We start from the raw sequence: 23,224 nt of genomic DNA on the forward strand, positions 1-23,224 counted from the left end.
GAGCTTTTGAACAACCTTGAGGAAACATTTCGAATAGCAAAGGAGAATAATAGAGAAATAAGCAAACTGTGCATTTATCCATTTATTGAAGCAGCAAAAAATAAAGTAACAGAAATTGATGACTCTCCGATAAGTTTGCTGTTAATCTATATTTGAAGGAAATGAATCAATCAACTTTGAACAACAATATTGCATATCAATGCTTTGTGTTTTTAATAACAATATCAAGACGATTGAATGAAGAGAAGAATGAAGCAAATGGAAAAGAGGCAAAAAGAAAATCTGCAAAATGGAATATGTTTGAGAAGATGGAGGAAGAAGGATGCGAAGATGCGATCACAAGTTTTCAAGAAAGATTAGATTATCTTCACAAATATTCTTTTTTTTATATATTATCAAACATTTTCGATGATTTTGTGGATGTTTGAAAAGAAAACGTTTCACATGAATGCATTTATAAAACCTCTGAAAAATCTGTAAATTCGTGTTTTCTTTCGCTTCAAATCTTGACGATCTTCAAAGCCAAAAAAGTTCGAAAAAAATGTTTTTTTTTACATTTTTTCTCTTTTAAAGGATTTGTATTGGATGAAAGATTATATGTTATTGCGAAATTCACACTTGTCTCACTTGAAATTTATTCTCTTTCTTTGTGCGCTTTATTTCCAATAAAAATAAAACACAAATAAGATGATATGTTTTATATTAATTGTTATTGAATTTTGCTACATAAAATTGATCAATAAATAATTACATATTATAAAAGTGGACACGAATGTAAAATCAAAATTTTACATCACACAACAAATAAAATAACTACAGTATTTTGTTTTAAACTTTTTTATGGTGATTTATCTTTGTTTAATTTTTGCTGCATCATGTACTCCATTTATTACTGATGTCGCATTTGATCCCCAATTTCCAGAAATCACCGCTTTGTGCCAGCTTCGTCAGCATAATATTGGTCATTATTCTTTATCAATAACTATTTCTGATGAGACTAGTTGGAAGATATCTCGTGTATTTTTGCGATTTAGTTCAGGTTTCATTTGAATTTTTATGTGACATTTTCATCGCAAACATTTTTCCAAAAGATATTGCGCTTAAAAACATTGTTTCATATGAGTCTTTTATTTCTTCCATTATTATAAAGAATGAAAATGAGGCTCAGTTTCCAAATTTCCCAGAAATTAATCCAAATGACGTAATAGTGACATTTGGGCCAATGCAACAGATAAATAATCATAAACGAACAGAACTTCACTTACTGTGCGATGAAGCACAGGATTTATTTGAAAATATACGATTGGTTTAAATATGCTTCAAGATTAGATTTTTATTATCTCATTTTTTTTTCTAAAATTCTGTTGTAATAGCGCTGCTTTATTGAAATTGTATCTAACAATGAAACAAGAATGCTTCAAGTGTATCTGAAACATGGAATTACAAAAGATGTGTGCAGTTTTTATAGTTGTTAATAATGAGGGGGAAATTGATAAATGAATACAATTAAAATTTTCTTTTTCAGTTTCACATTGAAGTCACTCCATTTGCATTTTGCTTGGCACGATCTGGACTGAAAGACACATGTTCTGTTATGGGATTTATGGATGCTGCACGAAATTTTGCTTTTAATAATACATCGAAATTCAATGAAACAGAAATTCGTGGGTTTTTATCTTTGAATGGAATTCAATACAAAGAAGCAAATTTAACACGTGGAAGTTTTGAATGGGATGTAGATGATCCGGGTGAATATAACGTGCGTATCGTTCGCAACGAGCGTTCAATAAAAGAATTGAAAGTTAAGGTGACGCCAATGGAACCATATTCGATTACTTTTGTTCACTTTTCTCTTCCTCAGTCGATGGATGTGTGTCTGAACGAAGAAAAGCTTAGACTCTTAGAAAAAAGTAAAGAAAAGTCAGAAATAAATGGCTCTTTTTTAACTGGAAGTGATTCTTCTCAGGTTTCTGAAAAGAGAGAAAGAGAAAGCACGATGCAAAACATGATTTTAGTCGAGTCATGTTTGAGTTGCGATGGAGGTTTGGCATTTGATTTTATATTATGACATGTTTGACACTTTTCTGTTTTTGCATTGACATTCATTTTTATCTATTAAATTCCAATTTTGATTGAAAACTTTATCACTCGTGTACACTCTTTTTCTGAAAGGCGACGAATGCAACGCATTTTCTCTGCCAACACGAAGAGGCGAAGTGACTGTTACTCTTCTCGACGCGCCAAAGGCGAAATCTCGGTATAAGCTGTTTCCCTTGTCTCAACAGCAGCAGAGCAAGTATTCTCAAACGAAGCAGCTGAAAGGCGGATTTGTTTTGTTCGATCGTCTTCCCCACTCAAATTTGGCTAATTTGACAGAATCTGCCATGTCATGCCCATCGCCTGCAAATCCAGTCAGATACAAAGTTGAGATTGCAGTGGGACAAAATGCAGGCTCGTTGCAGGAACAAAAAGTCCATCAACACTCAATCATTGTGTCTCTGACATCACCGTCGCAGATATCACATGTCGTACTCGCCATGAAGGAAGACGAAGAAGGCGATGAAGATGAAAATGCTGAAGGATTGCCTGAATTCAATGGGGCTGCAGGTTTAAAAGCTGATTCATCGAAACAAGAAATAGACAGTTATTCATCAGAAGATCACGACAAAGAAAGACATTGTCCATTATCAATGCAAGAAATAAGAGAACTTTCATTAAAAATTGGAAGGTATCCGACAATTGAAGAGGCGAATGGGAAGGAAAACGGTCATTCAAGCAGAAAGACTCAGACGGGCAAGAATTCAACAGCAGAAGCTCATTCAAAAAGGAAAATTGTTGTTTTCAACGAAAACGAAGGAGAAAACGGAGCAAACGAAAGCATGTCGCGTATTCCGCACAAAAACAGCAGTTTTGCAGCTGAGCAGAACCAAATGCTTTCATCAATGGCTTCTGAAATGAATGTTCCCAAACGATGTTTGGCCAGTCTTTCTGGTGTGGCGTGTGCTGATCCGCAGCGGCGAGGGAAATGCAACAGAAACGAAATGAATAAAATGAATGAGAGAAAATTGGATGCAAACAACGGTGAGAAATTGCATTTGAATGGACAAAATCTGCCTGTGGAACGAGCAACTTTGCATTTGAAGCGTCAGCAAACTTTGTCCGCTCTGAAGAACACTGCAAATACTTCTTCTGGAAATTCACCAGAATTTGCTGAATATTTCATCACTCCGACTGACAACGGCACTTTTAACATCTCTTCACTGCGCCCTGGGCGATACCAGCTGTCTGTCTGTGGAAATGTTCACAGCACAACACTCAACTGCCTCTCACACGACAACAGATGCGATCACACTCCAATTGAGAAGTCACATTCTGATAGCATTGGCGAAAGAGGAATGGGCAAAAATACGATGGAAATGATGCAAAACAAAATGAGACTGAGAAACGAAAGACCAAAAGTGGCACACCAAAATGAGAGAGAAATGGCTGAAGCAAATGAATTTGATGAAAGCGCATTTTTGGCAGATCCTCAAATGTCCTCGCATTTTTATGATTATTCCAATTCTGCCTCTCCTTTCCAGACAGCAAATGCTGACTCATCCTTTTTATCACAAAACGCTGTTTCTGAACATCATTTTTCAGCACAGAGCTGCCCTCTTTCATTTCCATACGACATTTATGTGTTTCCAGGGAGAGACAAAGAATTGTCTTTGCCTCTTTTCCACCCTTCATTGTCTGAACACACTTTTCACTCAGTCAGTGTTCTGGTTAAAACATGCGCTGATGTGAAGTCATTGGAGCAAAATGGGAAAATTAATTCAGATAAAATTTTCAGTCAAAGTCATCCAGCTCATCGATCCTGCATTCCTGTTCCGAACGTCTCTTTGCTGCTGATTCCGATGGAGGACAAGAGAGAAAGCGATGGAATCCATTCGACCCCTTCTGTTGTCTCTGTTGGCTCTTCCTCCTTTTCTTCTTCAGTCTCGTTGAATTCTGCTGCTAAAAGTGCCAAACAAAAAGAAGAATCCAAAAATCTCGTCTCTTCTTTTGGACGCTTTACAACAGACAGCAAAGGAGTTGCTCAGATCACTTTGGAACACGGCAGAAAATATCATATTCGGCAGATGAAGAGCTTGGATGATAAACTCAATGAAAATGAAAATGAAAAGAAAATGACAAAAGAAGATGAACAAAAAGAGAAGCAACACAATCCAAAAACAGGAGAAAAACAAGAAATACAACAACAAATAGACGATAGCGTGTTGTCTTCTATCACTTTTGTTGCTGGCCAAACTGATTCAAACACAATTGCTTTGCCAATTGTTGTGGGAAGTGTACCAAAAGAAGCAGAATTTGACAAAAAATCAGAAGAAAAAGAACAACAAATGAACAATGGCAACTCACAAAATGAAAAAGGAATTGAAAAAGCAGAAGAGAAACAGAATGAGCCATCAATTAAAGCGGAGAAACAAGAGATGACATATTCAGTTATCGATTTGGAGAACAATGTTCCATATCGCACTTCCTCACAATCTTCACCTTCTTCTTCTTCTTCTCTTTTGTCGAATCCTTTGATGTATTCACGCCAGCTCCAATCTCAGCCTTCCTCTGCTTCAGCCACACCGCAAAAGCACCGCACTCCAAATCTTGTGCTCGAAATGTGCAGAAGCTGTGCAAGACGGACAAGTTGCGATATTCCCTTTCAGCCGGTGAGTGATCTGTTTGTTCTGCTTAGAGATTTTGAACAAGACAAAACAGAAGAAGATGATGAAAGAGGAGAAAGAAGAGGAAATAGTTCATCTAAAACATCTTCTCCACAAACACCAGTCGCATCTGAATTGTCTTCACCATTGTCGACTCCAATCACAACTGTGCCAATTCAACCTGATCATCTGTCATCATCTCAATCATCATCATCCTCTTCTTCTTCTTCTTCTTCTCAGCCTCATCTTCAGCCTCAACCGCTGCTCTTCCGAACAGATAAAACAGGCATTGCTTCGTTTTCTGATGTTCCGCCTGGAAAATATCATGTCTTTTCGTACTCTTTGCAGCAAGAAAAAGACCCGTATTATCAGCTTCCTCACATTCAGCTGCTAAACAACAACGCGAAAGAAGGAATATCCAAAGGCGATGAAGCCAAAAGAAATGCTTCTTCTGCTCATTTATCCGAAGAAGCAAAACAATCATCCCTTTCTACTGACAAGGATTCAAGCGATGCAAATGCTGATAATTCTGAATCAAATGAGCTGCTAAATCCACTCATGTCAGTTCCATCTTCCTCCTCCTCTTCTTCTTCGTATTTGCGATCTGCTCAAAAGCAGAACTCGCCTCTTTCGTTCCTCTTTGCTCCGTTCAACAAGAAAGATGCCCTTACCACTGTGACTGTTTCGTCTGTCTTTCCGGCCTTTCAGCAAGTGCCTGTATTCGAAGAAGCAATCTGCCGAGGCACCGACACAGATGCCAAAGCAGAAGAAGCAAAGAAGACGATGATTGGGCTGAGCGGGACAGTCGACAGAGACAGTGAGTCAAACAGCAGAAGAAACACACTGCCATTCACAGTGATTGAAGGAGTGCTTGTGAATGATTGCGAGCAGTGGGTTGAAGATGAGCTGGAGGAAGAGGAGGAAGAGGAAAGTGAACACGAAGGCATTTTGTATGGGAAAACCGATCCAAACGAGCAAAATAGCGAGGCGAATGTGGTTGTTGATGAAAATGGCAACAAATACATTCCGATTCTTCAGTCTGACGGGTCGCTTCATTGGATCCCCAAGCCAGACGAATCGTCCAACAAGGCCTCGCTTTCTGCTCATTCGTCGCTGCACAAGCAGAAGAGAATGTGCAAACAGCAACCGATTCCGTTCCACCCAGTTCTTGTGACGCTATTTCCGAATGGGAAGAGCGAGACGCTCATCACAAACAGCACAGGAGGGTTTACATCTGGCCCCATTTTGGAAGAAGGAAGGTTTGTGATTTCAGCAAGTGTTCCGTGTCTTTTAGAGGAGAAAGCAGAAGAAGGGAAAAGGAAGGGAATTCAGCCGATGAAGAACTCGAAAATTGGAGCAAGCGATCGATATGAACAGAGCGAAGAAAGTTTCTTGTCTGAAGCTGAGAATGAGGATGAAGAAAGCGAAAGCGAAAATGAAAGATATGAAAAAGCGAAAAGAAGATTTGGTAAAAAAGATGAAAAAGATGGAAATTTTGTTAAAGGCGCAAAACGCTTGAGTTTTAAGAACATTATCAAAAAAATGAAGAATGCAAGCAAAACACCAAAGCAAACTGAGCAGGCAAACAAATCCGATAAGCCTAAGCAGTTGAAAGCGAAGAACATAACAGTGTTTACGACTGTTGTCATTTCTTCCGTTCCTTCGCAGAGTTTACAGTCGTCTCAGCTATCTTCTCTTTCGCCGTCTCTCACACTGACACACCCACCGCCTCTGAAGCTGGTTGTGAATTGTTCTCATTTCTGCTTTGGATCAATCACAGGAATTGCACAACTTGGCTGTTTTGAAGACATTCTGCTTTTGAATGGAACTGTTGTGCTGACAAAGGCCAGCGAATATGTTGAAACAGAAGGCAAAGAGAAAGAGAACGAAAGGGACAAACAGAACGGCAGCCAGCCGTCTGTCAATTTTGTGATGAAGACGCATTCTCCGCTGTCTGATCCTCATTCCACACAGCGCTCGCCGTCTGCATCAAGCAAAGTGTCTCTTTCAGCTTCGTATGCGCCAGACTTCCACAGAGTGCTGAATGGCTCTTTCTTCATCCCCAAAGTGTATCCTGGTTCGTATCACGTTCGCTTCAGTGGCGTCTTGCCGAATGGAAAACAAGTGTCAAAAGGCACTTTTGTTGAAGTTGGGCAAAATGAGACGGGATTTGTGGAGTTTCTGTTTGGCAGGAAATCGATGGTGGCGAAGGAGAGAAGAATAAACAAGGAAAATGCGATGTTTTCAAAGAAGCAAAATGAGAAAGTTGGAGGAATCCACTCAAAATATGGACACAACATTGTTATTCACTCCTCAGAAGAAGACGAAAATGAGGAGACGAATGAAGAAGCTGAACTGTGTGAGGCTGTTGTTGATGGTGTTGTGTGTCTGGATTGCACTGGTACAGGCGTCTGCCAAGACAGTCGCACACACACACTGCTTCCTTCTGTGCAAGTGACAGCGACACCTGTCTTGTCCTCTTCATTTGGTGCTGCCTCATCCAATCTGCAGGAGCCAAGTGCAGATGCTGTGACAACAGAGACATCGCCACTCGGCGCATTCACGCTGACTCTTCCGCCTCGTCTGCATTCGCTGACTGTCGGGCCGATCTGCCGCGAAGGTTCCTATTTCACTCTGTCGCTGTCTTTGCGCCCAGCCTCTCATTTGTCGATTGAGGTGCCTGCACTTTGCTCAGACGAGTGCTTCTCTGCTGACTATTCGTGGCAGGAAGACGCAGAGCTGATTGAGAGAGAGAAGGCACAAGAGAAAGCAGAGAGCGAAAAGGGCAGAGAAGACATCAACAAACTGTCATCTTCAGTGAAGAGCCCTGGAGACAGTGTGGAATATCGTGCTGTGCCTCCTCTACGCGATGGACTGGGTGCCAATTTGAGTGTTGTTGTGTGTCTCGACTGCGACGGCGACAGCATTTGTGACACGCCTTTCTCACCCCTCAAAGGAACAACCATCCAACTCACTTCTGCCTCAGATGCTGCGCCATACATCCAAAATGCTGATGCAGCCAATGCAAACATTCGCTATCCGCTGGCATCGCAGGCATCTGGCAAGCGTCCACCGGCTGTTCTCTTCTCAACAGCCACAAACAGCAGAGGAGTCGCTCTGTTTTCGCGCATTCCGCCTGGTCAATACAACATTCTGCTGGCATCTCCTTCGACTCCACCTGCATCATCAACAACATCAGCAACAGCAACATCGAGATATGTTCAGTCATCTTCGTCATCAGCCACAAGACGTGTTGTTGAAAAGATGGTGTTTGCATCGACTGTGCTGCTTTCGAAGGGCTCTTCTCTTTCGATGGAGCTGGCTGTGGAAGACGCATCGGTGTGTGCCAACTCGAATGCAAAGCAGACACAAACAGAAACATCAATGAACAGTGCAAACGACGAAATGAGCGAGATTCTGCTGCAGCTCAACCCGAATGCTGTGAAAAAGGAGAGAGTGGTCGAGAAAGCACCTCCTCCTCCAATCAAACACCCCACAATTATTTCTATTAGCGATGAGAATCCTTCAACTACCACTACAACCACATCCACAACTTATTCTGTTTATCCCCCTTCTCTTTCTCCGTCATCATCATCATCCTCCTCTTCTTCTGATCCTGTCAATGCTAAGCAAAGTCTGATAACAGATTTGCCGCCTTCTCCAAAACAGCAGCGTTTGCACACAATCCGCGGAAAAGTGAGCGAACTCTGCACTTCGAAGCCTCTTCTGTCTAATCCTCATTCTTCTTCTGCTTCTTCTTCAGCTTTTGCATCATCAGCAGACGAGTTTCCTTCTCAAACAGCAATTCTTCCAAGGACAATCACTTCGATCAAGCTGCTCAATCAATTGCTTACACCATCTCAGCCGTCTTCTCTTCAGATTCCATTTGCCCCTCCTTCGACATTTGCTGCTCCTTCTCCTTCTCCTTCCTCTTCTAATCCTTCTCAGCGAATTGTCACCGAAGAAACTGTCACTCGAACTGTTCGTCATTCAACAGCTCCTCCAACTTCTGCCTCCTCTTTTGCAAAACCTCCGCAATCGCCCTCAATTTCATCTGTTTCATCTGTTTCTCCGCCTCTTCCTCCTCCCTCAGCTGCATCACCATATACAACAAGCATTCCTGCTGGAATAGAAAGAGATCTGGAGAGAGAAACAGGAAGAGAAATAGGAAGAGAAATAGGAAGAGAGATGGAACCGCGTTATGAGTGGATTGAGAGAGAAAGAATGGACAGCATCGAACGAGGCAGCAGATATCCAACAATTGACATCGACAGAATGATGCCCCCAACTCAAATTTCTGTCTCTCCACCGCCAACTTTTGCTCCGTCAAGTGCTTCCTCTTCTTCTCCGTCGAAATCGCCTCAGCCACAGCCAATACCTTCTTCTCAGTCTATTCCTTCGCCATCTTCCCAATCATTTGATCCATTTGATCCATCTTTGCAGATTCCGCAGTTGAGATATCCAATCTCTTCGTCTGGTGCATCGCCAGCTGTTCAGCCAAAAACAGCTTCTTCGACAGTGACTACAACAACAACCACAACCACAAAATCATCTTCGCCTGCTTCTTCGCAGGGAAGATATCCTTCTCTCTCTCCATCTCCCTCATCTCCCTCATCTTCATTGTCTTCTTCTTCTCCATCAATGTTGTCTGGCTCAACAACAGTGACACTCCTCTTCCCCGACAAACAGAAGACGCTGGTGACCACTCCCTCTTCTGATGGGTCATATTCGTTCTCTGGTTTGGCAGCTGGCGAATATGTTGTCATTGCGCAGTCATCGGAATGCCCTGCAGACACACAGACAGCAGTGGTGGTTGTGTCTGACGATGGAGAGAAGGAAAGAGAAAGAGAAAGAGAAAGAAGAAGAGAAGAGAAAACAATGTTGAGGGGAATGATGGGAACAATCAATGAAGAGGAAATAAATTCGTTTGAGAATCAGAATGATTTGGATAATGAAAAAGAGCAGAAAGAAAACGGATCATCACAAACGACAGAGGCAGCAGAAAAAGAGACAGATGCAACAACAGAACTTAACTTCCCTCTGCAAGTGATGATAGACACGATCGACTTTTATGGAACAGTCTTTTGGGATTACGGAATCTCACCATATTCCTCTTCCTCTTCTTCGTCTTCATCCTCCACAACAATAACACCATACATTTACCCACCGATTTTCCAGCCCATTCCCTTTGTGCTTGTTCGTGTGTACTACGAAGACACTCTGATGGCAGAAGAATACACCACTTCGCAGGGCTCCTTCAACATCCGTGTTTCTGGGCGCTTCTGGAGCAACAGCATCATCCAGCCAAGATACTCGCAATATGAAGAGCTGTTCAATCCATACATCAACCCACTCCCTGGTGTTGTCAGGCAAATACCCTTTTTGTTTGTTGTAGGGCCTCTTCCAGACAGACCTGTTATGTGGAGCACTTATCCATACTCATCCTCGTCCTCTTCCACAGCCGGGTACAATCCATACAGCCAGGGCTACTACAACCCATCCAACACAAATCCTTTCTTTGAGCAGCGTGTTTGGGTCAGCGTTGGAGAGACCAATGTGCGTGTGGACATTCCCGTCGAGCAAGGCAGCAATCCCACTCCGTCTGGCTCATATTCACTTGGAGGAGAAGTCAACTTGGTGTGCGTGTTCTGCCCATACGCACACTACTGCACAGGCAACAGCAACAGCAACAGCGACATCTACCAGCCAAACATCATCCAGCCGTACAATCCGTATTCGTCTCCGTATGTTCCGCCAAACCCAGTTCCTAATCCATACACTGACCCTTATACATACCCTTACACAAATCCTTATACAAATCCATATTCAAATCCTTATACCAGCCCATATACCAATCCATATACCAATCCTTACACTTATCCTTATAGCTCTCCATATTCATCGCCTTACTCGTCGTCTTACAGTCAGCCTGGCTCCTTTTACCAGCATTCATCGACAAGCTATTCATCCAGCCAATCAGAAGAGGCATTTGATCAGTCGTCCACCACTCGCGCCAATTCATCGCCTTATGAAGGAATATACCCGTATGCTAATCCGTATGCACTCAACACATCGCCTCTTCTTGTTCCTGAATCTTCCACAACACTCGGTTCAAGTGCAAGTGACGGCTCTTTCTCATCTTCCCTTCCGTCGTCTTTGTCTTCAAAGTCTTCTGACGGCTCGTCCTCTTCAAATGCACAAAAAGCAGCAGATTCCACTTATCAGCCTGCGTATTATAAGTCTTCATCTGCAACAACATCTGCATATTCATCGACTCGTCCAAGCACTCAGCAAAAGAGCGGACCTTCAAAAAGCGGAGGCGTTGGAATGTCGCCTCAGCAGATTGAGATGGAAAAGAAGGCAACGACGATGCCTTCCTCTCTGCTCAATCCTTCTTCGCCTGGTTCTTCTTCTTCCTCATCAACAGCATCGTCTCAAGGGAAGCAAGCCATTGGATATCAACCTTTGACACAGCAGCACTTGGCACAGCAACATCAACAAGCCAATCAAAAGCCTCTAATGAGCAATGATCCATCAACTGGTTCAGACTCTTCATCTTCTTCTTCGTCTTCATCTTCATTGAATAAGCCTCTTTCACACAACCCGTCTCAAACAAACAATCCGATGTGTTCTTCATCCACCAGAACGGTTCCTCTGTCTGGCATCGAAATCTCTCTTATGAACAGCAACCTCCAAGTCCTCCAAACGACTTACACGTCTTATCCGCCTTGGTCTCCGTACTCTTCCTCATCTTCTAGTTCGATCCCCATTTATCCGCCTACTCTGAATCCATACTGTTCATCCCAAGGCAGCTCCAATTATTTGCGTGCGGGCAGATTCTCCTTCACCAACTTGAGAGAAGGATGGTACTATCTGCGTCTGCGGCTGCCTCGCGGAGCACGACTGCTGAGCGATGTGAACAGCATTGTTCGTGCAGCTCAGTCTGGACAGACGAGAAACACAATGCTGAAAGGAGAGCTGAAGAAGGAAGGAGAAGCAGAAAAGGAAGTTATGAAGAGAGGAGAAGAGGATGTGAATGACTTGAATCAAAGATATGAGAGAAGGCAGAATGAAGCGATTCACCAGCAACAGCAGGACAAGAGAGCAGATGGACTGACATCTCTTCAATCACGTCCTTCATCCATTTCTCAAGATGCCTTTCGGATGAATGAAAGGGTGGATCCTCTGTTTGACCCCTATTTGGAGCGTCCGATGCATCAGGCAATCGACTGCGAGCGATTGTTTGATTTGCGATACGGTGCATCTCCGTCTTCTCAGCCAGCACACACGCACAGAAGCCATTCTCCTCTATCAGCCGCCTCTTTCGTTGAAGAAGAGGAGACAGGAGGAAGTCAAGAAAAGCAACACTTGACTAAATCTTCTCCTCTCATTGCTGATGTGGTGGGAGATGGAAGTGACTCTCACAACTCTTCTGGAAATGCTTTGGAATCAAACAGTATCAAATCCCTTCCTCTCACAAATCAAGCTGTGTCTCCGTCAATCTACCCTCCAATTACACAAGTTCCGAACGGCAACACGTCTCCAACAATTCTCATTGGGCCGTTTTACGTTTCTTCAACATCAAGAAATCCTTATGCGATTATCGACATCTTTAGCACACTTCTGTGTCGTGCTTATTTTCCTGACTTTCCCTGCGGCTCTGGCTCTTCATTTGGCTGCCCATTGTGCAGCAAACTTGCCGAAGGAGAAGAAGACTTCAGAATTGCACTTGAAGAAGGAAGGAAGCGCGAAGAGGGAGGAAGAAGTGAAATGAGAGGATTGAGTGTGGTTGTGGAAAGCGAAGATAGTGTTCATGGTGATGGAAGCAAAGAAGGAAGGAATGAAGCAATTGAACAGAAGCCATTGCACAAAGAAAATGAAGAAGAAGATGTGTATCAGAAGCAATATGAAGCAAGATTGTTGCAGGCAATAAAAGAAATGAAGGAAAAAGAACGAGAAATGCAATTAGCAGAGCTTCAACAGCAAAGTCAACAAGCACAGCAAGATTCGAAGAACACCCAAAATTCAAGAGCAGATCCTGATGAAGAATCGATTCCTCAGATGAAAATAACATCAGCATCTCCGTCTTCATACATCTTCCATTCTCAGCCATCGCAACAATCGCAACAGGATGAATACAAACAAGAAATAGTTCAATACGAAAATGAAGTTCCACAAAGTTACGACAGCCAGCAGAGATATCCGAAAAAAGATTCAACGCGAAATAAGGATGGCAAAGCGCCTTCTCTTCAGACATCTCAAATGGGCCTATCTCCTTATCCTTGTGCAGTTTGGGGCACATCACAGCTCACAAATGAGCCAGTCTGCCTTCGTTTTGCCTCAAAGCAATCAAAAGAGCAACAACAAACTTCTCAATCTCCAATCCGCTCTGAAGATTCTTTGTCAGCAGCTCGTTTTTATACTCCCCTGCAGAATCATCAAAAGTTTGTGTCACCTCAATTCAAAGAAGAAAACTTGGAAGAGGCTGAGATCAAAGAAGACAGATATGAGAAGCGTGATTCTACAGGCATTATTTCAACCTCCAGTTCGCCATTTCTTTCAAAAGAAAGATTTGATAGAAGATTTGAAAAAGTGTCAAGTATACCAAAGGATCCATTTATGGGGAAAACTCAAAATGTTGGCTTGCATGGCGAGGTATCAGATGATTTCTCGGAGGAAGCATCTGCAAAAGAAATAAATGATTCAATGAATGCTGACAGTATGTCTGCGTTCGTGCAAATAGACGAGAACAAATTGAATGAAAATGAAACTGTTTCAATTCAATTTCAACCTCAGCCAGGGCCTTTCCAGCCTCAGCCAGGTCCATCCCCTGGCCCCTTCCAGCCGCAGCCTGGACCTGGTCCATCACCTGGGCCATTCTCTCCACAACCTGGTCCCTCGCCTGGCCCGTTTTCTCCTCAGCCTGGTCCCTCGCCTGGTCCATCGCCTGGTCCATTCTCCCCACAACCTGGTCCATCTCCAGGTCCGTACTCTCCTCAACCTGGGCCTTCTCCTGGACCATTCCAGCCCCAGCCAGGACCAGGACCAGGACCATCTCCAGGTCCGTTTTCTCCCCAGCCTGGGCCTTCGCCAGGACCATTCTCACCACAACCAGGTCCATCCCCTGGTCCCTTCCAGCCACAGCCTGGGCCTTTCTCACCTCAACCTGGTCCTTCTCCAGGCCCTTCACCTGGCCCGTTTACTCCTCAACCTGGTCCATCGCCAGGTCCATTCTCTCCACAGCCTGGACCATCTCCTGGCCCTTTTTCACCACAGCCTGGCCCGTCTCCTGGGCCTTTCCAGCCTCAGCCAGGGCCTGGCCCGTCTCCTGGCCCATTTTCTCCCCAACCTTCTGATCCATTTTCTCCACAGCCATTTTCCCCAAATATGATTCCAGGTAATGAAATGTTGCCATTGTCTCTAACTGAAAAAGCGAAGCATTCAGATTACAATAAAGATGCAGACCAAAAAGAAGACGAGCCTAATGATGCAATAAAAAATGAAGAAATGACAGAGTTTGAAAGAGGAGATTCAACCCAACGCGATAGAGAAATTCTCATTGGAGAAAACATAACAATTGATGAAACAACAACTGTTGCTGAGTTATCTCAATCGAATACAGATGAAAATTTGAATGAAATATATGAACAAGATGCTCGATATCCTCAACCGCATCATCCGCATCATCCGCATCATCCGCCTCACGATGATGAACACAAACCCAGACCTCCACAACCTCATCATCCTGATAGGCCAAATCCCAAGCCACCTCATGGCCCTCACAATCCAAAACCATCTCCGCACGACCCAGATAGGCCAAAGCCTCCATCACATGAACCAGACAGGCCAAGACCCCCGCCATATGAGCCTGATCGACCAAGACCACCGCCACATAAGCCAGACGATCCGAGACCTCCTCCATACGAGCCAGACAGACCAAGGCCTCCGCCTCACAAGCCAGATAGGCCAAATCCATCTCCTCCAGATAATCCTCACAAGCCAAGGCCTCCTCCTCCGCATCATCCTTCAAAACCAACAAACCCACACTATCCAATTAAACCAGTCTCACCTCCCCATCGTGAACCTCCACTGCGATATCCATCTCCACAAGCATCAAATATCATAAAGCAAAGTCAGGATAATACGATCTATTCGAGATATCCCCAAACAAACAAAGAGAAAATTGATGAGACTCATGTTGAAGAAAGATACCCTTCATTCTGAACTTAGCCTGATTAAGTTTTACAAATTATTTTTTCTTATTTTAAGCAAAATTGACTTTGCAAATTTCATTTCATTTTTAACAATCATTAAAAACAAAACTCTTCATCTTTCTATTTATGAACTCAAACGTCCGACATATTGCTATTGTATGAGTTTCAGCTTATTCAGAACCTAAACATTTTGTTCGGAATTGATCGAACCAATGAATTGTTGCATCAACACTTTTTTATTTTTCCAATTCTTTGTTTTATATCAATGAGTGTTGAAAAAGAAATTCACGAGTTGCAATTTATCAAACTTCACACAAACTGACTTTTCTCTTTTTCATTAATTAATGAGTATCCAAAAAATGATCTATCCTTCTCGAATAACTGTTTCCTCTCGAAACTTCATTTTCAAAACACTTGACAGAAATCTGTGAAAATATTTATGTCTCAATTCTTCTCAACTTTTCTTGTCCTCATGAAAAAGGGTTGGAAATCTGTATTCATATCATACCTTGAAGCCACACAAGATCCAGCTTAGTGGATACAAATTGTCAAGCATTTTTGTTCTGATTCATTTTTTTTCTCCAAACTCCCAAAACGGGATCTTGAGTGTCAGACACTCCCACAGCATCATCCCAATTGAGAATGCCACTGACTCCTTGGTTGCTCCCATCTTCTTGTTGATAAACAATTCAGGTGCCTTCCACCTTAAACACTCTTTTCTGTTGTCATCTTCATCCTCAAATGCTGATGAAGGAAGAGAGTCACTATCATCATCATCCTCCTCCTCACTGGCTGACGTAACAACAGTTGATGAAGAGATGGATGACGAATCTGAATCATCAGATGAGAAGTCAGAGTGCATGACGATGCAGATGACCATGTGCTCTGAAAACAACACAATGTGTGGGCTCAGATTGGCTAAAGATTGAAGTGGATTTTCCATTTCATCAAATGAGTAGAGTGCAAGGTTAGCCACCCAAAACAGAATTTGAGCAGCTGTTTGTTCTCTCTCCTGGAGAGTTCCGATTGCCATCTCTTTCTTCTCGTTCCTTCCGTGAAGCAACATGAACAACGAATCCCTCAGATCCACTATCAGCTTCTCATGAGGAGATGAGCAGGCCATTGCATCCACCAGATTCGACATCGACGAGGTAGTTGGGCACAAACTCTCCGATCGAACAAACGTGGATTCTGTGTCTGAAGTGTCTGTTGTTGAAGTGGATGAAATAGAAGGAGAAGGTGTTCTCTTTCTAATCTCTTCTTCTTCAACCTTTTCCAATGCCCATTCAGGAATCTTGTCTGAATCTCTCCCCAATATGTATTCAGTGGAACCACTCTCACTCAACAAATGCTCCGATGACTCTGAATGTACCAAGCTTTTCGCATACACCCTCTTCTTTATCCTCTCTTCATTCTTCTTCTCAGCCTCCTTCCCCGCTCTTCTCCACTGATCTTCAGGAGACATCTCCATCGTCACCATCTCAAACGCCTTCGGATCTTTTCTGATATTATCGTTCACAATCTCTTGCAATTCATCATTTCTTTCCTTCACCTTTCTCCACCGAACTGCAAGAATAAAGGTTTCTTTAATCAAAATCAATTTTTTTTAAATAATGTTGCAGGCAACAATAAAATCATTTTTTCTATGAATTTTTTTTTTTTTTGATTTTTTTCCATTACAAAAATTTCTTTCAGAGCATCAAAAAAATGCGGAAATCATATGTCGTAATATTTTTCATTGTTATTGTTATGAAATCATTTTTGAAAAAAAAGTTTTCATTAAAAAAACTGAAAATTGAATCATGTTCTTTTTTTCACCTAATTGAAAATGAAAACCATAAAATAATTGATTAGAAATAATAAATCTTGTAACTGGTAAATAATAACATTGTGAAGGATGAAACAGTAATGAATAGAATGAAGGTGTTATAACTTATTTTATGCAGTGAGCTTTTACTTTTTGGTGCTTGGGGGATATGAAAAAACTTCAGGAATATTCTTACAGCGCTAATTTTTCAGATTTGAGCTATCTGACGTCCTGTGCAAAATCAAGCACTTCTACACGCTCGTCAGCTGTTTTGCTGGAGATGGAGTCGTCAACATGCGGCTCACCGAGATATGAACCGTTTTTTGAATCCACAGTTCAATTACAGCATGGTGGTCAAAAAGTTCGCAGTAAAAGATTAGATAGCGTGATTTGTTCATCTATCATATGCAGTGGAAAAGAAACAACTAGTAATTTTGAAAGTGATAAGCATGTCGATAGTTTTTTACATAGGCCATCTGATGTTTCAAACGATTGGAATTCTTGTAGAGGGCATACGATTGCGCAGTTAGCACGCATGGACGTAAAACTATGTGATGCGTCATCAGCTACATTTTCTTCTGATTCATGGAAAGAAATGGAATCAAAACATTCTGAGCTTTCAAAGCCGATTGCTTTCGATGATTCAGAAAAGCTAATTCTAAGCTCGAAAGAAATGGGGGGAAAAAACGAACTCAACGAATTTCACGATTACAGATTACGACAATTTTCAAGTTTTGCCAAGGATTTCAAGAACAAAGAGCATTATTTGCCGTTTTCATCTGAGTTAAAGAACCAAAGCATTGATGCGGTTCAAAAATCTGTGGGAATATACAGCTTGGGGCCTTTCGGAGCAAAACTAGATATAAGCAATGCATCTGCGTTGAATACAGGCTTGACTGAACCTGCTTTAGCAAAATGGAGATCCTTCAGCAGGAAAGAGCACATTCAGTTTCCACTTCAGCACATAGCCGAATCTCATTCAGAAGGGAACATTAATGCAATAATTGATGAGGACAGAGGGGATAGAATCGTTTGTGCATCAACTGGAAGCAGAAGCGCTTCGGAGAAAAACTCAAATGAGAAGTCAGATAGCATCAATGATTTGCGGAAAGAAAATGAATTCAAAGAAGAGGATCATCTTCTTGTTGAGGATGTTTTAAATGGACGATCAAAAGGTAAAAAAGAGATACAAAAATTTAATTTCGACTCTTCTTCTTCTTTAGATTTGTTGTCTTCTCGTGGTTGCTCTGTTTTCTCAGAGGAAATAGATAATTTGTGTGAAACTGTATTGACTGAACATCGTCCGAAGTTAATAACAGCAGGGAAGCCTATCCAAGATATGGAAATTGTGGTGGACGGGCGTGTGACATGCTCTATCGCGGAATTCCGCAAGGAATGGATGAGAAGGAAGTGGAGCAGTGAAGATGTGAAAAGGGTAAACTATGCGCAATCATCTTTTAGGCATGAAGCTGCAAACGAGGTGATAGGACTCATTGCGCGCAGTTCGAATGATATTAAAGAAGGTGCACAAACATGCGATACATCTGGAGATGGAGTGATGGGCCAGACGAGCATGAAAACAGAGAGCATTCAAAACAGAAAGAGACATTTGGAGCTGACAAAGCGGCAAATAAAAGAGGCGAAATTGCATATGAAGTTGTTTGGAGAGTGGGTGAAGAAAGAGAGGTTTATGGATGATGAGGAAGAGGAATTGTGGACGGAGGCGGAAAGAAGGATGATTGAAAAGGAAAAGAAGAAAAATGGTGGAGAAATAGGGGAAGGATTGGACCTGACAATTGAGGAGATGAAAAATCTTGTGACTGCCGAAAATGTTAATGGCTTTCAATTGGAAACTCGAGAAGAATTGATTGAGAGGATCAGAAGAATTGAATGGCAGCGTTCGAGAAAGGAGAGCCGAGAAAATATCAGTGACTTGATGCGACTGTGGCAAAAAGAAGACCAGAAGAAAGCGGCAAAAGCAAGAAAGCAAGGGAGTTGTCAGCAGACTAATGAGTCAAACAATAGAAGAGATGAAACAATGTTGCTGAAAGAAGATGCAGCTGGAATGAATACATATTTGAGGAAAAATAAAACAGGTATCATCCAGAGTGAGGATGATGAAGATTCTGAAACGATTTTCCGAAATTCATCCAGCTATGTTCCTGATTTTCGAAAGAGTGAATTTTTACTTGAAAAAGATGGCATTTCTGTGAATTTATCTGTTTGCAACGAACCGAAATTTGAAACGCAAATACCATCACATACCTCATTTTTGTTTGAGAAAAGTTCGGTTTGTGGTGATACTGAGCTTAAAAATCCGAAACAGGGGAATGCTGAAATGAAAAGGTCGATTGATGGGCGCTTAGAAGCTTTCCCTTTAAAGACAGGTAGTTTTTTGATGAATGGGCATTGTTCACTTCTTTTATCAAACCCTTTCCAACACACAAATAGCGATGAAGCCTCAAGACCTGTTTTCATTTCTTCGCTTTTTTTCACAAACGGAATGAACAAAGCATCCCAAGAATCAAAAAGCAATTCTTCATTGAGGGAGCATGAAAGTATTCTTCGCCAATTTATTATTTCTTCTTCTCATCCGCTTGAGCTGTCTTTCCGCAAACATCTTTCTTCAATGTCAGACGAGTTATTCTCCTCTTTATCAAGCTCAAATATATCAAAAGTTAATTCTTCCCGTGAAGAGTGTGTTACTGAAAGGGGTCATTCTGATGAGGGAAAAGATAAGCATAGAATTGATGGATTAGAATGGAAAATGCAGAGCTGTCAAGAAAATTGTGATGCAGACGAGATAAACAATATTCACAGTTTGGGAGATGTAATATTTGACAGTGAAGAATTTCTTGGAAGATATAACGATACATTTTTTAACATTACAAAGATGAAGCGACTGAAAAGATGGGGAAAGATACCGTTGGAACAGATAATTAGCGAAGCTATGATGTTCAAAGAAATTGAAGTTTACGGATACTTAGTTAGTTGGTTTTGCAGCGGATATTCATCAAATATTGGTCCTTCCAGGAAAATATGTATGCTTTTAGCTTATTTGAGAATATTAAGGTTTATTTGATACTTTTGGTTTGGATTTGTTAAATTTTTCATTGCATCTGATGTTATTCTATTTTATTTGTTGCTTTGAAATGTTATTGCAGACAAAAATACTCGAATATCACTCAGTTGCTATTCAAAAAGCGAAAGAGACACGAAAATAGCACTTCACAGGAAAAGCCGAAAGGCAGATTGCGAATCCTTTTGCTCCTTTGGTAATTAACTTGAATTGTTTGATCAATTTTTCAAGATTTGAAATATTTCTGAAAAGGAGAGCGCAACAACACGCATTTGCTTGTCTGAATCGAAAAAGTTGCTCAAAGTATTTGTTCTCTCAATCTATCTATCATTTTTTTACGAGCCTATGACAGATATGTGAAAGACATATTTTAATTAAAGAGAGATAGATAATAAAACATTTTATGTGAAGAAGTTTTTGGTTTGATGCAGGATAAAACGAAAAGCACATGCTTTACAATTTGCAAAACCAAAAGACAATTAAAATGAAAGAAGTGGAAAAAGATAAAATTGCGAATTGATGGAAACAAGGATAAATGATAATTATTAAAGAAGGATAAGAATGGAGCGGATGGAGCCGGATGAATGATGCATCGTTCTTCTGGAACGTTTTTCATCGGTGAAGGACACAATTTGAGTTGAGCGGGAAATAAAAATAGAGGTAATCATTATTCGACAGAAATAATGTGCCTTAACCAGAATGAATCTATTTGAGTTGAAAAATAATACGCTGTTGATAATACGACTTCACATGAAAGTAGTGCTGATGAGGAAGATCCTCTCTTTGTTTCTGAACGATATGTTTAGGTGTTTTATGCGTTCATTTTTTTCTATTTTAATGAAAAGGTTCTTTTCGTATTTATAATAACCTATTCTATGAAATTAAAACATCATAAGTAATGATTTGAAGGTTTTTTTATTTTTCTTTATTTATTTTTAAAAAAAAAACTGAAAGCAACAGAAGCATGATGCATTGATCTTTTTTTGCTTTTGTGGGCGGAAAAAAAAAGAAAATTGTTGGCATGAAAATAAGTTCAGTGCTCCACAAATGACTGCCTGCACATCCTCAGCCCTTCCAATCCCCGAAGGATTCTCCAAAACTGCGATTGTGTTCTGCTCACTTGGATAAACAATAACGTGCCTGGTTCTTTGCTGAAAAGAAATCACTTCATTCTCAATAATCTCCTGAAAATAACTCGTCTTCTGAGCCTTCGTTGCTGCAGCTTGCTTCCTCTTCTCCAAAAAGAATCGACCCATCGAGTCCATCTTCCTCTTCTGCCTGCAGCTCATGGCGAGCAGGGCGAGGTGGTGGTGGTGTGTCCGTCTGTCAGAAACACAACACAGAAACATTTCAAAATATGATGCACAATTCACAGAATAAATTCACACAACAAAAAAGTTCTGAAAAACTTGCATGTCAAAACAACAATTGCCCAGCCCTTCCAAACTCTCTTCCCCTCTTTCCACACATACCAGCACTCGCCCTTTCAGCATGCCCATCAAATCGTGCACCTCCTCGACAGAATGTGCATCCATCATTTTCTCTCGAACATCCCAGTGTGTTTCAAGCAGCGACCGCGTCTTCTCCTCTTCCTTCCCTTTTGCCCAGTGCCTTCTTCCTCGCTTTGTGTCAAAGCTCTTGAATGTCGCTGCTGGTGTGGTCAGACTGCACACAGCATGCAGCACACATCCCACACGCCCCACACCCCACACCCAACCAGCAGTCGCACAAGCACAATCCAGGAGTCACAGCAACATGGGGGAATACGCAACAACAGAAATGCAAAACAAACGAATGAGGGGGGGAAAGAATCCAAAAATACACACTCGCTCAGCAGCATCCGATGCACATGCTCTTTCACAACATCCAAAGGCGTGCAATACTTCCCACACAAATCCAGATACTCCAACGCATAGCCAATCCCGCGTGTGTGGCCATTTCTTGCTTCTGAAAACGGCTTTCCAACAGACCAACAAATAGATGATGAAGACGGAGAATCGATGTCACTCAAACTCGAAGGCGAATAAAACAATGCTGGACATCGACGAAGACCCTCTGAAAAAACATATTTGTTCATCAAAGCAGAAACAATTAAAAAAAAAAACAGATAAAAAAACATTAAAAATGAAAGAGAAAGAAAACTCAAATGATAATCATAAAAACACAGTAAATTCATTGCGTCTCGTCGCTTTCTGCTCTCCCCATTCCATTCACACCGCCACTCATCACAGCATCTGCCTTCGTGATTCTCAGACACTCCTCCGCATCTTCCAGTGAACGAATGCTTCCGTTTGCAATGAACGGGACATGCACAGCCTCCCTTCAGCACACAAACGCATCAATCGCATGTTTCATGTTGCCAACAAAAGACAGAAAATGAAAATTTCGTTAAAAAATACCTCAAAATATCATGAAGAAAAAACAAAAATAACAAAAGAATATTAACGATGACTTTTCTGCCTTTCAGTGAAAAAAAAAAGCTTCTCTTTCTTGCATTTTCTGACGAAAACAGAGAAGCACCTGTTGTTGTGAAAGCGCGCATGGTCATCTTTTTTGACTCTTCTTTCGCTGCTCTCCCAACTCCACAGACAAACATCTCTGAGATCCTCCCTCAGCCACACCGTGCAATTCGTATCTCTTCCCAATCTGCTTCTCCTGTCTTTGCTCCTTTCTGCTTTCGCGTTCTTCCGTGCATGCAAATCACTTGCGCCCCTGATTCTTCCAGAAGCCGCGCCAGCCCAACTGTCCGGTCTGTGCTGAACTGCTTCCTGAACTTCGCTGTCACAGGAACCTCCAGGCAGCTGTGCAGCGTCGACACTGCACACCAGCCCCAAATGCCAACAGTCATCATTTGCCCCCATGTGCAGTTTTGAGAAATCAAAAATTAAAAATGAAGTTAAAAAAAGCTCTTCAAGATTTCTTCTTTTTTCTATTCATCGATTAAACCTATCTTCCGAATCAGATCCCACTCGTCCTGAACATACGCCCCGTAATGCGCCCGCTTCGCGTATTTCTGCATTGCAAAAGCCCGTAAGTAATATTCTTTTTTTCAAAAAAAAATAAAGCATCCACACCTGTGGACAGCCAAAATTCACATCCACTGCATCACACGACTTCTCAATCGTTTTGGCAACCTTCACCATCGCCTCCACATCGTCCCCGCATATCTGCGCAAACAGCGGCTTGTCCTCTTCCGCTGTCCCAAACACCTCCTCGCGGTAGGCGGAGTCCCAAAGAAACGAGCTCGCCACAATCCTTTGTTCCCAAACAAAGCAAACCAAAAAACTTCCTTTAAGGGCTCCACGCCCGCAAACATATAAAAAAAGAACGTATACATGGGCGTGTAGCACAGCGTCACCCCGTACCGTCTGCACAGCATGCGATACGAAACATCTGAACCGTCCACCATCGGCGCCAGCAC

The 23,224-nt window shown here is 41.8% G+C and overlaps 4 protein-coding genes across 4 annotated transcripts; 2 read left to right on the forward strand and 2 right to left on the reverse strand.

Annotated features, from left to right (window-relative positions):
• Window positions 1–1,412: 1,412 nt before the first annotated feature.
• Window positions 1,413–15,242, forward strand: MONOS_5643 (putative translation initiation factor IF-2; the record flags this gene model as incomplete). The annotated part of the gene is made up of 3 exons (XM_067875811.1): window positions 1,413–1,451; window positions 1,526–2,042; window positions 2,173–15,242. 3 exons carry the CDS (start codon window positions 1,413–1,415, stop codon window positions 14,925–14,927), a joined length of 13,311 nt encoding a protein of 4,436 aa, XP_067731404.1. The 3' UTR covers window positions 14,928–15,242.
• A 243-nt stretch (window positions 15,243–15,485) lies between these two features.
• Window positions 15,486–16,397, reverse strand: MONOS_5642 (uncharacterized protein; the record flags this gene model as incomplete). Its single annotated transcript, XM_067875810.1, has 1 exon — window positions 15,486–16,397. One exon carries the CDS (start codon window positions 16,395–16,397, stop codon window positions 15,486–15,488), a length of 912 nt encoding a protein of 303 aa, XP_067731405.1.
• A 428-nt stretch (window positions 16,398–16,825) lies between these two features.
• MONOS_5641 (uncharacterized protein) lies at window positions 16,826–20,755 on the forward strand (the record flags this gene model as incomplete). Its single annotated transcript, XM_067875809.1, has 3 exons — window positions 16,826–16,840; window positions 16,909–19,796; window positions 19,889–20,755. 3 exons carry the CDS (start codon window positions 16,826–16,828, stop codon window positions 20,001–20,003), a joined length of 3,018 nt encoding a protein of 1,005 aa, XP_067731406.1. The 3' UTR covers window positions 20,004–20,755.
• Window positions 20,756–20,976: 221 nt separating this feature from the next.
• On the reverse strand, window positions 20,977–22,822 carry MONOS_5640 (putative FMN-linked oxidoreductase; the record flags this gene model as incomplete). The annotated part of the gene is made up of 6 exons (XM_067875808.1): window positions 20,977–21,126; window positions 21,276–21,468; window positions 21,630–21,858; window positions 22,020–22,123; window positions 22,425–22,620; window positions 22,750–22,822. 6 exons carry the CDS (start codon window positions 22,820–22,822, stop codon window positions 20,977–20,979), a joined length of 945 nt encoding a protein of 314 aa, XP_067731407.1.
• Window positions 22,823–23,224: the final 402 nt, after the last annotated feature.

This window comes from Monocercomonoides exilis, assembly GCF_001643675.1.
Source record: "Monocercomonoides exilis strain PA203 chromosome Unknown scaffold12-1864167, whole genome shotgun sequence".
Taxonomy (NCBI): Eukaryota; Preaxostyla; order Oxymonadida; family Polymastigidae; genus Monocercomonoides; species Monocercomonoides exilis.